We start from the raw sequence: 13,652 nt of genomic DNA, 5'->3' as shown, positions 1-13,652 counted from the left end.
ACATATCAATGGGTAACCACAGTGGTTTCTTGTGGGAAAGCTTAGGATGGTGGAGCTGCCCTGCAGCTGAGAGCTCCCATCCGCTCCCAGGCTGCCTGATGGCCAACAGAAGCACTGCACCTTTACCTCCCAAGTGTGGACCAGCACCGGGCTATAGCCTGTCAGGTGGATGTGATCTGAAAAGCTACACTCTGCGGAAAGAGAACAGGACTGCTACGCAGACTGACTGGCAGGTACTGATTTCAATCTTCAAAACTCTCCTGAGCACACCAGAAATTTGGTTATGGGCATGAGCCCTGTCCCTTTTCATGGCTTACCAAATGTGAATCAAAGGAGGAGCAGGCACACCTCCTGCTTGCCTTACTTAAAGGCAAGGTAGGCCGGGCCAAAAATAGGGGAATGAGACAGAGCAATGGCCTTAGGGCATGAAGTATCAAAAGTTGAAATAATAAATCATGACCTCTTTGGAAAGTGGAAATAATAGTCTGCTGGTTAACTGAGAGACAATGTAGCAGGAGGCCCCAAAGAAGCCAATTGTCCTGCAGCACCAAGTGCAGCAAAGGCAGCCCAGGAGTGAGTCGAGGCGGGCAGCCCGTGCCGCCTCTTGCCAGCCCCGCTCACTGGTTACCTCCATTCGCTTCACACTAGGACGGAGTTCAACAGTTGTAACAGAAATCGCACAGCGCACAAGGCCGTTATTTCCTATGATCCCTTTAGAGAAAGTCTGCCAAACCCTCACCTACAGAGATCACAGCAGGGACTGATTTTATTGATATATTTTAGTAGGAGGGCAAAACCAAATCATTAGCTTGTATAAGAGCTTTCAAACTTACTTGAAAGAAACCTCTATGTTCAACTAATCAAAATATCAAGATCAGGTTCTAGTTAATATGGCAGAATTTAGCACATGTACTTTTATATAACCTCAGGGGGGTATACGTGTATTGCAGTACTAGGGGTTGAACAAGGAAATTACCACTGAACTACATCCCCAGACTTTTGGTTGTTGTTTTTTTTAATTTTGAGGCAAGATCTCATTAAGTTACTCAGGCTGACCTCAAACTTGTGATCCTCTGGTCTTGGCCTCCTGAGTAGATGGGATTACAATTAGTATGTGCCACCCTGCCTGGAAACTGTTGAGTTTTTTACTCCCAAAGTGAACAGGAAAGTCACCACTGGATGAGGACAGTTGGACCTAATTGGAGGGAGGAGGACAAGTTGCAGAAGCAAGGCAGAGCTGTCACCAAAAAGGGCGGCAGAGCTGGGCGTGGTGGCGCACGCTGGTAACCCCAGCATCTGGGAGGCTGAGACAGGAGGATCACGGTTGGCAGCCAGCCTTAGCTATTTAGTGAGGCCCTATGCAACTCAATGAGAACCTGTTTCAAAATAAAGAATAAAAAATAGGGCTGGGGGCGTAGCTCGGAGGTAGAATACCCCAGTACCAAAAAAAAAGAAGGGAGATCATTACCAGAGCCATTTCTGAGAGTGGAGCACAGGCCAAGCAGAACTGGAGAAAAGACCTAGAATCAAGCACTGCATACTGGATGCAAAATGGGAATGAAAACTGGCCGAAAGAAAGAGAATAAACTCAAACCTCTGCAGAAGTGTCTCAATCACTCCCACACTGCTGGCACGATTTAGAGTGAGCAGTGAGGGTAACGTGGAAAATCCAGTTGACTTTAATGTTAAGACTGTCTCTGGCCAGACCACTGCTGAGGCCTCCCATCTGCTCTTCCTGCCCCACTCTTGCCTTCCTCGGATGATTTCCCCAAACAAGAGACTCATTTTTTAGTGGATTAAAGGTTCTGATTACACACACACACACACACACACACACACACACACACACACACACTGCAATCAATACCTACTTAGTGGCTCTGCAGTGATCAATATTTTCTTAAAAATTTATTGAAAAAATAATTTATTGATAAAAATCCACATTATAATAAAATATACCCATTTTAAATTATTTTTGAAGGAGAGTACTGGGAATTAAACCCAGGGACATCCTACCTCCAAACTACATTCCTAGCCCATTTTATTTATTACTATTATTTTTTTGTGGTACTGGAGATGGAACCCAGGGGCATTCTACCTCCAAGCTACCCCACCCCAGCCCTGTTTTTTATTCTTTATTTTGAAACAGGGTCTCACTGAGTTGCAAAGAGCCTCACTAAGTAGTAGCTGAGGCTGTCCACGAACCACGATCTCCTATCTCAGCCTCCCAAGTGCGCCACCACACCCGGCATTATTTTTTATTTTGAAAAAAAGGTCTCTGTAAGTCACCACGGGTCTCGCTAAATTCCTGAGGCTGGCCTTGAACCAGCCTATCTCAGTCACCCAAGTACTAGGATTACAGGTGTGTGCCACCACATCCACTGAGCCAACACTACCCAATAAATGAAGTCATCTTCTTCCTTAATCATCCTAGGGCCAGGCCCTAGACAACTACGATCATCCCTATAGCCCAGGGTCCTCTGAATTTATTCAAAGTAGCCAACTCTAGCACTTATAAACCTCACAATCTAAAGGAACAGGCTCGCCAAAAACCTGAGACCTACAAAAATACATTTCCTTCTCATCCCTGGCCCTACACATTACCATAAAGTTACTAAAGAGTTATTCACACCAGAGCCTTTTATCCAGTGTATCATATCTGGCTACCATTTAAAAAAAAATTGCAAGGCAAAAAAAAATTTTTTTTTTAAAAGAGCAAGCATCCCAGACTCAGGGACAGTGAAATTACTAGATTAGGAGTTTAAAACAATTATGGTTAACATGATCCAGAAATTACCACCAGATCAAAAACAGAACAGAAAGGATGTCTTTGATGGTATTATTGGAAAACTCAACAGGGTCATGAAGGAAGAATTTCAGCCCTTGAGAATACCTCAATAAAAAGCATCAGCCAGCCGTGGTGGCACACTCTTGTAATCCCCAGGCTTGGGAGGTGGAGACAGGAGGATCACGCAGGTTCAAAGCCAGCCTCTCTGGCTTAAGAGACCCTGTTTCCAAATAAAAGATATAAAATAGGTTGGGAGTGTAGCCAGGAGGTAGAAGGGCTTCCAGGAACCCCAGTCCCACACACACAAAAAAGGACTGGAGACATCTGTAGACAGCTGTACATAAACAGAAAGATTGTATATACAGCAAGGAATTACAGTTGAGTGTGTACCCTCCATTCCAAAATAAACCCAAAGATTACATTTTAAAAACAGGAGCAGGGACCAAGCCTGGTGGCGCACACTTGTAATACCAGTACTTGGGAGGCTGAGACAGAAGGATCATGGGTTTGCTGAGAGCCTCAGTGATTTAGTGAGGTCCTCTGCAACTTAGTGGGAACTTGTTTCAAAATAAAGAATAAAAAATAGGACTGAATATATATATAGCTCAGAGGTAGAATGCCCCTGGGTTCCATCCCCAGTACTGAGGGAAAAAAAAAAAAAAAACAGGAGCAGGGGAAGGAGGCTAGAGTGATAAAGAGAGACTTATCTTTTACTATGTAAGTTCTACAAGGTATCAATTATATGATGAAAATATGCCCTCGTTTTTTTTATTTTGAAAAATTAAAAGTAGCCTAAGGTAGAATGCCCCTAGGTTCAATTTCTAGTACCACCAGTTTTTTTTCTAAAGGAGGAGGGAGGAGCATAAAGGGAGAATAAGTAAAAAGTGTGCACTAGTGTATTTCATTATGAATTTTTTTTATGGTACTGGGGGTGGAACCCAGGGGCTTTCTACCTCCGGACTGTACTCCCAGACCTATTTTGTATTTTATTGGAAACAGGGTCTCACTAAGTTGCTGAGGCTGGCTTTCAACCTATGAGATCCTCCTATTTCAGCCTCCCGCGGGGATTACAAGCGTGCGCCACCACGCCTGGCTCGTTATGCATTCTTAAGTATCAGGAAATGCACAGCAACAATACCTAAGATGGGAGAAGGGAGCTGAAGTTACTGTCAAGTATTGATGACACAGTCAAACATTGCTAGAAAGTACAGTAATCTGTGAAAGATATATGCTGCAAATTCTAGGACAACATTAAAAAAGTGAAAAAGAGGTATAACTGATATGTTAGTAAAGGAGAAAAAAGACTTGCATAAAATAAGATGTTTAATTAAAACCATAAGAGGCAGAAAAATAATGAAAGACAGAAAGAGAAATGAAGAACAAGGATGACAAAAAGAAAACAGTAACAAATATGGTCAATATAACTACAGCTATATGAATCGTTACTTTTGAGCATGCTGTACTGGGAATTGAGCCCAGGGGCGCTCTACCACCAAGCTACACCATGAGCTTTTTTATTTTGAAACAAGTTCTACTAAATTGCCTAGTCTGATCTCAAACTAGGGATCCTCCTGTCTCGGCCTCCCAAATACTGGGATTACAGGTGTATGTCACGGCATCTGGCTAACGAGAATGACTTTGAAGGGTAATGGTCTAAAGGAACCACTAGAAGCCAGAGGCTGTCAAAATGGATTGAGAAGACTCCACACATAGTTTATCGGCCTAAGGCCTGGCTTAGAGAGCTCCACGAGATTAAACACAGGCTAGCTGTCTTCATATCACCATTCAGGGATATGTTATTCCAGAAAACAGCTTATTAAGTCACCCCTTTAAATACTACTGTGGAATTAATTTTCTACTCATGAAAAATGAATGAAATCAAAATTATTCTACAAACTAAGCATAAAATGTAAACCTCAAAATATGACTCACATGTTTAAAGAGGACTATAATTATCAACATTAAATAGAACCTCTCTCTGCTAATACAGTGCTTTTTAAAAGAATATAAACTGTAATTTAATGCAGAATCTAGTTGCATATTTTCCTCAGTAATTAACTCTATTAGAAATGTACATATTATGAGTCAAATTAAATTCAGAAGAGATGAAATCATAATCGGCGAATTTGCCTGAAATTTGTTTACCTGCCATCAATACTGCTGCCATTTTTTATGGTGTGTTTTTTTTGCAATAAAGTGTAGCCTGTTCCCCCCTTGGATCCCACAATCATCTATGATTCTCTCATTACGTCAAAATGGAAGTAGGAGGGTGCCATCTAAGGAATTACCTGAGGAGCAAGGCGTGGAAAGGAATGCAGAGCCCTGACAACAGCTCGCTTTGTCAGCACTGGAAGCCGAGCTGTCCACAGCTACAGACAGACAGACAGGCAGGCAGGCAGTGCTGGACCCAGCTACAGGCAGGCAGACAGACAGACGGTGCTACACACAGCCACAGACAAGCAGTGCCCTACACAGCAATAGATAGGCAGCCAGGCAGTGCTGTACTCAGCTACAGGCAGACAGGCAGGCAGGCAGGGCTATACACAGCTACAAGTAGACAGACAGGCAGATAGTGCCACACACAGTGACAGACAGACAGGCAGTCCTGAACACAGCTACAAGTAGACAGACAGACAGTGCCACCCGTAGCCAGGAAGACAGTGCTGAACACAGCTACAGGTAGACAGACAGGCAAGCCCTACTGTGCACAGGTGAGGGTAGTCAGAAAGGCAGTGCTATACACAGCTACAGACAGACAGACAGACAGACAGACGTGTGAAGCATGGAGTTAACAGTTGGATGTGCTCTCCACTAAAAAAATAAACACAGATTACCTCTAAAATCACAGTAGGGGAAGGAAACTATAGAAAAATGAAATAAAGAATGAAAAGGGCTGAGGGTATAGTTCAGTGATAGAATACTCCAGATTCAATCTCTAGTCCCCAAAAAAGAAAAGAACCCCCACTTCAAATTCACACTGCCTATTACCACTTGCTTTTCTGCCTGGTGTAGACTGCTGTCTGTAGTTCCGGTTGCCAGTTCAATTTCATATTGCTTTCCATAATAAGTATAACATTCGGCTGTATCTCACAGTTGAGATAAAAACAGATGTTTAAATGCATATGCCCTGGCCAGCCTTTGACTCCCACCCTACACGCATACAAAAACACCCACCCTACACAGGCACACACGAGCACATTCTCCACCCGGGGTTACATATTTCACCCTACTAGCTATGTTCCCACACCTTCCACAATATATCTGACGATGACATTATTATCGATGTGACAGTAAAGAGCTAATACAAGTAGCAAAAATATACCCACTATAATGAATCAAAACGACACCCCCACTCAGCTCCTGCCACGTGCTCTAATCAGATAGTGACCTTTTGCTGCTCCTGGTGTGTACAATAAAGCAGAAAGTAGCACTGGAGAAAAATATTCATAAAAATGGGGGGAAATAACAGTAAATGTTTAGACCACAGAGATTAGCAAGAAGTTTACCTCACAGATTTGTGTCAAATAAATGGTAATTTGTCAGTTCACTATATTTTCTTCGAAACAGGCTCTTATTTCTCATGAATAGCTGAAGAAACACTGTGAAGCAGGCGTTTCTGGAACTGGACTGTGCAATAGCATGCATTTCTTTCTTTTATTTTCCTATTTATTTATTCTTTTTATTATTGCTGTTTCTAGTGATTGTACATAAATCCAGGATGCTTCTTTGACAGAATATTTGATATACAAAATGAGGTAAAAATAGCCAAATAGCTTTTTAAACATTTCCTACCTTATATTTATTAGGAGAAATGCTAAAATTTTTTATTTCAATTTTTAGCAGTTTTGGTCCATGTTCGTTCTGCTTTATCAACAACAAAATTAAAATCCAGGGGGGAAAACAGAATGTAACAGAAAATGGAAAACTAGTCAGATGTGGTGGCACACACCTTTAAAGCTTGTACTTGGGAGGGAGAGACAAGGAGGTCACAAGTTGGAGGGCAGCATGCATTAACTTAGGAATGTCGCTGGGTTCAATCCCTAGCAACACACACACACACACACACACACACACACACACACACACACACACACACAGAGACATCTTAAACAAGTTTAGAAGATAAATTGAAAATCCAGAATCAGGCCACTGGGGTTCATTCTCCAAACTCCAGAGCCATGGGTGACGGGATGCTTGGCAAGTTCCTTGCCCTTCTGCCCTCGGTTTCTTTGCTGGTAAAATAATCATAGTCTTAGCACCTAATTCGCCTAAGATTAAATAAAATTAAACGGAATCAAAAGCACACAGTAGGTATCTAATAAACGCTAGCTCTTATGAGCACAGATTCTGAAATCAAGGCCCAGAGAGTTTGTTGTCCCTGAGATAATTTAACCAGCAAATGGCAGAATGAGCATTAGGACCTGGAGCCCCTGATACTTTATACATTTGATTTCTGTTTCCATGAAATCACTTTGATAGGGTCTGGGGGTGAAGTTCAATGATAGAGCACTTGCCTAGCACGCACCAGGCCCTGGATCTGATCCCAGCAGTGCAAAAGAATAATAATTAATTTCAAAGGAGAAAGTGAGATAGCAAAAATCCCCTCAGATAAGCATGGCCTAGATTTAACAGAAGGAGAGAAGGATCTCTAGGTGGGTGCGCTTGTACTCACCCACGCATACAAAAACGGACAGCAGACTTAAGAAACAGGAAGGATCGATAAAGCATGAGGCAAGTTTTATGCCACAGACGCAAAATTTCTAATTGAACTTTTTAATGCGATATAACTCATTAGAGCATAATTACATTTCTTATTAAATGATTAATTGTAAGGTTGGAAGAAAAGGTCATGTTGAGTGTTAATTATACATGCTTTGAAGAATTTCAAAGGTATGAACAATGGTATTTATTATAAATTAACTTAACAATTCTTGGAAGGCAGTTTGGCAGTCTTTAAAAATTCAAAATGCATACAGCCTTTCACTAACCAGTACAGCTAGGAAGAACTTATCCTAGAATTAATTTGCAGAAGTGTGCAAAAATGTTCAAGAGAAAGATATTAACAACAATGCCATACATTGGAAAAATGTAAGCGTCCGCGAGTGGGGAGGTAGGGGCTGCGGTTCAGCCACGCAGTAGAGCACATGGGACGGTCAAATGCTGCTCCATGCAAACTGCCAAGTTAAGAAGAAAAACAAGGTACAAGAATTTGTGCCAAAGTACTCTATATCTTTTTTAAAGATAGGGCAAAATTATGCAGAAGTGTTTGCACAAGAAAATGCTATAAAGTACCAGAAGAAAATGAACACTGGTTATCTCTGGAAAATGGGACTGAGGACAAAGACAGAGAGTAAACATTTGCTTTCACTGAGCAGAGGTGAAAGCAGATCTGTGAAAAATGCCTAACTATATACAGGTTGAGCACCCTAAGCTAAAAATCCCAAACTATGAACCTCACTATGATGTCTTATTACAGTGCACTGGGGGGCGGGCAGAAACAAGCGGGTACAATGGTATGAACTTGCAAGCTAAGTCTGCAGGCTCACTGATAGAATGTGGAAAGTCCTACCTGGCACTTAGTGCTGCAGTACTTGGCAACTCGGCATTGAGAACAGCGCATCAACTTTTCTTTCCTGTTAATAATAAATAAAAATTAATTCCACATCAGGAAATGAGTAACATACATACATACATACATACATACATACGTTAAAAAAAAACATAAATCAACACATTTTTGTTGGTACTGGGATTGAACTCAGGGGAATTCTACCTCTGATCGATACCCTCCAGCCCTTTTAGTTTTTTATTTTTAAACAGGTCTTGCTAAGTTGCTGAGGCTAGCCTCTAACCTGCAATCCTGCTGCCTCAGCCTCCCAAGTGCGAAGGTTATAGGCGTGCACCACTGTACTGAGCCATAAATCAACATATCAGAGCTAACACATTCTGCTCGCTCCAAATGTGTGATCCTTTAAGATTTATATCTTCACATTGATGGACGTCCTCTTGCACTTTCCATGTCTTAAATTGTAGACTCATCTACATCACATAAAATTTACCATTTTAAGCACCCAGTTCGGTAGAATAATTAAATTTGTATTTCTGTACAACCATAACCACCATTTTCTTTTTTAACATCAGTTTAAGTAAAACACAGTGAATCTCATTTAGACAAAAAAAACTTCACTTCATAGAGATAATCCCTAATGTACCTGATGTACATTTACAAACATATCAATCACTAAGGCAGACATGAGAAGGGGGAGGGGGGGAGGAGGGGGAGTGGAGTGGGACTAAATGAGTGATGTGTGCATGTATTCCTCTACCATCTTGTAGCCCCTTAAGATGTATGACTACAATGCACCAATAAAAAAAAATTAAAGTGAATAAATTCAAAATCCAATATACTAGTTACTTGAAAATAAGGTTGATTATCCCCTATCTAAGATGCATGGGACCAGTACTGTTTTGAATTTTAGGTGTGGAGGATTCTTCAGTATCTCCATATATGTAATGAGACATACTGGGGAGAGAGCCCATTCCCAAAAAACAGAATTCACTTATGCTTCACAGACACCCCTTCACACAGCCCAAGTTGATGGCATGCTGCGGCGTCCTTAGTGCGCTTGGATTCCTCTGTAGCCACCTCCCGTGCACAGGTGTGAAAGTTTCCACCTGTGGCAACAAGTCAACACTCAAAGAGTTTCAAACTTTAGAGCACTGTGAAGTTTGGAACAAGGGATGCTCAACCTGTATTCTATACCCACCAAATATAAAAAATCTTGTTTTAAGTTATTATATATTTTAATTGTACTTCTGGGAAATGATTTTAAAATTCAATTAAATTCTATTACTGCTTTAGATATGCTGATCTGATATACTTCAAAGTCATCTCCCTCATATCACCTGAGGAACAAAAAGGTGTACAGTTTTAAAAACCTGGATTATAGCTGGGCGTGGTGGGACACGCTTGTAATCCCCACGCTTGGGAGGCGGAGACAGGATTGCGCAGGTTCAAAGCCAACCTTACTGGCTTAAGAGACCCTGTTTCCAAATGAAAATATAAAAAATAGGTCTGGGAGTGTAGCCCAGAGGTAGAAGGGTTTCCAGGAACCCCAGTACCACCAAAAACAAAACAAAACAAAACAAAAAAACTTGAATTATAAAATAAAAAATAAACCTGACAACATTAATAGTAACACATAGAAGACCATGGATACTTTCAAGGTGGCCTGGAGCACTAAAAGTTAGAGAATAATTAACATGTCACCAGCAAAAAAGAAGGTCTCTTCCTTCCCACTGACTGAGGCCCCAGGGGCTGTGCAGACATTCTGCACAGCTGGCAACCATGCTGAGCTCCAGGCAGTCCTATGTGGTGAGCCTTAGCATTTGTGTGCATGGGGTGTTAGAGATTCAACTCAGAGGCATTCTATCTCCAAGATATACCCCTAGCCCTACTTTATTTTTTATTTTGAAACAGGGTCTACTTGGTTGCTGAGGGTGGCCTCGAACCTTTGATCCTCCTGTCTCAGCCTCTCTTCAACATGTTTTCAAGAAATCAGAAATAAATATTATAGTACAAAGTGACTAATAAAGTAAATGTGGCAGGTGATTCTGAAAGGAAGGGAATGCTACAGAAAATTAGAACCTATATACATTACATTAGACACCTCCCTCCCTCCTTCTTTGGTGCTGAGGACTGAACCCAGGGGCTTCCACCTCCAAGCAATACTCCCAGCCCATTTTATCTTACTTTGGTACTGGGGTTTGAATACCCGGACAGTCTACCTCTGGTCTATACCCCCAGCTCTTGTTTATTTTATTTTTTTTATTTTGAGACAGAGTCTCACTAAGTTGCTGAGGGCTGGCTAAACTGCTTAGGCTGCATTCCTTATATCTCAACCTCCTGGGTACTAGGACTACAGGCATGTGCTAGCACACCCCGCTTTCTAATATACACCCCCTCCCCGTACTAGAGACTGAACCCAGAGGCATTCCATCTCTGAGCTACACTCCAGCTGTTTTTATTATTTGTTTTGAAATAGGGTCTTGCTAGGTTGCTGAGAATCTTGTTATGTTGCTAAGGCTGAGAATTCAAACCTGTGATGATGCTGTCTCAGCCTCCCAAGTACCAGGATTACAGGCATGCACAACCACACCCGAAATTTTTGGAAAACTAAACAAGTGATGCAGAGTTACTGAATAATTTAATTGCCATTTGCTGCATGACAGAAATTCCCTAACACAAGTTATTTAGATGTTCAGGGTTTCTTAGCATAATAAGTCTAAAGTCTCAAGTTTCAAAGAATAAAAAGAAAAAGAAAGAAAGAAAAGAGGTCAACTGAGTATAAGAAGTAAGTCCCGTGTGGCCCGTTAGACCAGCCCCTGTGCCTTTGGACAGTCCCTGCTTTTCTTCTCTTGGGGTGAGGTTCGGGGCCCTTGCACCCTGGCAAGGCTCATGCTGAGAAAACACATGGGCAACAGTGAGAGAGAAAAGAGGGGGTAGAAACAGCCACCAGACACTTATGGAAACATACAAGAAAAAAGAGAGGAAGGTAGGGAGGGAAATTTAAAAAAAATAAGCCGGACACACTAGCACACACCTATAATCCCAGTACTTGGGAGGTTGGGACAAGGGGACCGCCTCATCAATTCAGTGAGACCCTGAGTACCTTAGCAAGACCCTGCTACAAAATAAAAAGTAAAATAGGGCTGGGGGTGTAGCTCAGAGGTAGAATACCCATGGGTTCAATCCCTAGTACAAAAAATAAATAAAACAAAAAGGAAACCTCTATTAGTTGCTCATACAAATTCTGATTACATTAAGAACAGTGTAAACATTCTTAGGATACTCGGTATCCTAGACCTAGTGGTTCATGTAAACTAAGTTTTTTCTTCCAAGTATGGGTGTAGCCATAATTACTTTTTCCAACAGCCTAAACTGCTAAAATGTAGGAAGTAAATAAAAACTGAACAACATTGCTTTTCCAGTATGGAAATCAAGAAGCTAAATACAGGTATCAGGAGACTCAATGTCTCAGAAATCAAAGGGCATTAACTGACTCCCTCAAATCTCAACTCTGGGGACGTTACTGAAAGAGCCATCTCATTGCTTGAGTGCCAGAGAACAAGCATCCCTACATTAAAACAACACGGTCAGTTACCAGGTGGAGAAAAAGAAGCTTCCTGGAATGGATAGAGAAAACAAAGAAATCCTAGTGACTATCAAATCTCTATCCCTGGCACCTGCAGGATAAACTTTAAACTCCCTGTAGAGAAAACAGGTCCTCTGTAACACATTTGTGTACAGCAGCCTTACTCTACAGGCTGTTAGTAATGAGCCCCGGCCCTCTAGAAGTCTCTGTGTACCTGGCTCTTCCACTCTTCATGAGCATCTGCACGAGGACAACTGGCTCACCTGAACCTCTGGGCACAGGTGCAGGCTGTGGCTCTATGAGCAGTTCCGCAACCCTCCTGCCCTCAAGCCCCTCATCCAGATGAAACATGGCCCTGTACAGTCAGAAAAGGTGCCAGAATGCGTACTTTCCGATTTCAGGTGTAAGGCCCTGCCCAGGGCCCTTTTAAAAATGAATATTTTATGAACTGAAATTTGGTTTGTGATTGACCAGTTTGATCTTCAGGAAGAAATCTGATGGGAGAAAAGTGACTACAGTACATTAGATAAAACCTGCGATTACAACTGCTAGAGAAAGAAAGAATGTTGCTTGGGAATGTATGATTTAGTACCTCATGCCTTAAAACTTTTTTTTTTTTTTTGGTGGTACTGGGGTTCCTGGAAGCCCTTCTATCTCCGGGCTACACTCCCAGACCTATTTTTACATTTTTATTTGGAAACAGGGTCTCCTAAGCCAGCGCGCGCGGCTGGCTTCGAACCTGCGTGATCCTCCTGTCTCTGCCTCCCAAGCGCGGGGATTACAAGCGTGCGCCACCACGCCCAGCGCCATAAAACTATTTTAAAGATAATTCTCTGAATAGATTTCTTATAAATATTTTTCACACAATTGAGACATAAGATCCTCTATGGGGCAGAAAGAAAACACATGAGGAATTTTTAATGCTTTGATGAGCAAGCTCTAAGAATAAATACCATCGAAGCTGAGCATAGTTCTAAAGCCTGTAATCCCAGTACGTGGAAGGCTAAAATGGGAAAACTGCAAGTTTGAGGCCAGTCTCAGCAACTTAGCAAGAACTGGGGAATAGCTCAGTAGTAAAAGGAAGAAATAGAAAAGAAGGAAGGAGTAAAGGGATCTTCCATTTTTATTACCAGATAGTAACCACATTGGTTTGGACACAAAGAACTTTTTGTACGTGGCGCTGAGCATGGTGGTGCATGCTTGTAATCCCAGTACTTGGGAGGCTGAGACAGGAGGATTGCAGGCTTCAGGACGGCCTCTGAAAGTAGTGAGACTCCATCAACCTAGTAAGACCCTGTTTCATAATAATGATAATTATAATTATAATAATAGTAATAATAAAAAGGAAGAGCTGGGAATGTAGCTCAGAGGTAGAATTTCCCTGGGTTCACTCCCCAGAACCACACACAAAAAAATGATAGTGCACCAAAAAGTTAAAAATGTATAAGAAGAAAATTCCATTTTTTCTCAAATTTTGAATTGAGCTCAATGCGCACTCGAGTAGAAATGTGCAAATGCCATTCCAGGGGTGCTGTGCGTCCACCCCACTGCCTCAGAGCACTCTGCAGCTCCAGGCAGTGAGCATGTTCCAGTGCCTCTAAAGTTGAATTAATGTTAAAAACAATAATGATAAAAGCTACCTAAAGTGTTGAAAAGATTTTTTATAGAATACACACTTTCTAAAATTAAGTTTGTCAAAGTAAAAAAGA

General features: G+C 41.6%; 1 protein-coding gene across 1 annotated transcript in view; it reads right to left on the bottom strand.

Annotated features, from left to right (window-relative positions):
- The window catches only part of SMYD3 (SET and MYND domain containing 3), a gene marked incomplete at both ends in the record, with an annotated part of 658,176 nt that overhangs the window by 495,064 nt on the left and 149,460 nt on the right, over positions 1 to 13,652 (bottom strand). Inside the window, one exon of the mRNA XM_080699053.1 lies at positions 8,358 to 8,421. Within this exon, the coding sequence (XP_080555179.1) occupies positions 8,358 to 8,421 (64 nt within the window). The remainder of the gene's footprint in view (positions 1 to 8,357; positions 8,422 to 13,652) is intronic.

The sequence above is a fragment of the Muscardinus avellanarius genome (assembly GCF_963383645.1).
Source record: "Muscardinus avellanarius genome assembly, chromosome: 7".
NCBI classification, from domain to species: Eukaryota; Metazoa; Chordata; class Mammalia; order Rodentia; family Gliridae; genus Muscardinus; species Muscardinus avellanarius.
Note: the sequence above shows the minus strand (reverse complement) of the source record. Positions and strands in the feature narration are given on the sequence as shown.